We start from the raw sequence: 1318 nt of genomic DNA on the forward strand, positions 1-1318 counted from the left end.
AGGCACTCCTCTTCACACCCCTCCCGAGTGGTACAGGAGGAGCTGCTACAGGTGTGGACCCACCACGGTGTGGCAAATGGGAGTGGTGTTGTATGAAGCGCTTCATGCACGGCACTTTAGTACCGAGAGGTTCCTCGCAAAGAAACTGAGCATCAAAAAGCGTCTGTCCACAGGTAAGAAAACTTCACACTTCCAGATTCACTGATGCCTTGGATCACTAGAACTATCATCTTCATCTTTTTGATCTTTTCTTTCTTTCAAGAATGCCAGAATTTCTTGGAGGCATGTTTAACTATAGCCCCGGAGAAGCGCCCAACACTGGAGGAGCTCCAGCTTCACCCCTGGCTAAGATAGCACACACAAACACACAATTCACACCTTATCATATAAGTGTGATACATTGTGGTAACCTCCTTTCTTTTTTCTGTTGGACAGGAATGGGTCAATCTTAAAAAATAAATAAATAAAAAATTAGCTTTTTCAGACTTCCTGTAACCCCCCCAGCCATCCCAGGAAAGGGGATCTCTCTTTGAATGGGCTTTCCCGAGGTTTCTTCCCATCGATCTGGCCCCCTGGGGAGTTTTTCCTCGTCTTCATAGAGAGCTTGGGCTGGGTCAGGAGCTCCATCAAAACTGTCTTTATTTGATGACATTAAAGTCATCAAATAAAGATGTGTTTTACTTAAAGTAAAATTGGATCAAAATAAAACTTGTTTAATTCATCTTTGCTGAGGATTCTCCTTCATTACTATTTTGTTTTGTTTTGTTTTTTTTTACCCATGGTGCATTTTGACAAATAAGAAAACTGAATCAGGTTAAAGTGTGCACAAAGACAGTCACACTGCAAATGATCTGAAGACTTGCATCTGTTGCTCTAACCCCCAACTAGTTTAGACAGATTTCCAGGTTCTACCAGAGGTTTTTTCCTTCAAGAAGGGAGTTTTTCCTTCCCACTGTTGCTGAGTGTTTGCTCATAGTGGGTTGTAAAAGCATAAAAGTTAATAAGAGGCATTCATAGCAGAGTTATCACAGAGGGAACTATATAGCTTAAATGTACAATTTCTACAGGACGAATTATAACTTCATTATGTATAAAAGCTTCTGTGGATAATTACTCCTATTTGTAACTTTACACAAGAGAAAGTTTGGTGTCACACTATTTATAACAGGTTGGGTTTTGTCCTCTGAGTTGAGCCTTTGGTTGCAGTTTATTGAAGAATTTCCTCTAAAGTAGCTGTTGATAAAGATTTAAAGTCCTGTTTATATACAGAAATATGCTTTAGTTCCTGTTTTTTACATGTCTGCCTCAGTGGATCAGT

General features: G+C 40.0%; 1 protein-coding gene across 1 annotated transcript in view; it reads left to right on the top strand.

The window, feature by feature from the left end:
* The window catches only part of LOC309689234 (serine/threonine-protein kinase pim-1-like), a 37801-nt gene extending 37424 nt beyond the window's left edge, over positions 1-377 (top strand). The window contains exons 9-10 of the mRNA XM_082505515.1: positions 3-173; positions 263-377. Coding sequence (XP_082361641.1) covers positions 3-173; positions 263-354 — 263 coding nt within the window. The 3' untranslated portion in view covers positions 355-377. The remainder of the gene's footprint in view (positions 1-2; positions 174-262) is intronic.
* The last annotated feature ends 941 nt before the right edge of the window (positions 378-1318 follow it).

Source organism: Aulonocara stuartgranti (assembly GCF_965226115.1).
Source record: "Aulonocara stuartgranti genome assembly, chromosome: 15".
NCBI classification, from domain to species: Eukaryota; Metazoa; Chordata; class Actinopteri; order Cichliformes; family Cichlidae; genus Aulonocara; species Aulonocara stuartgranti.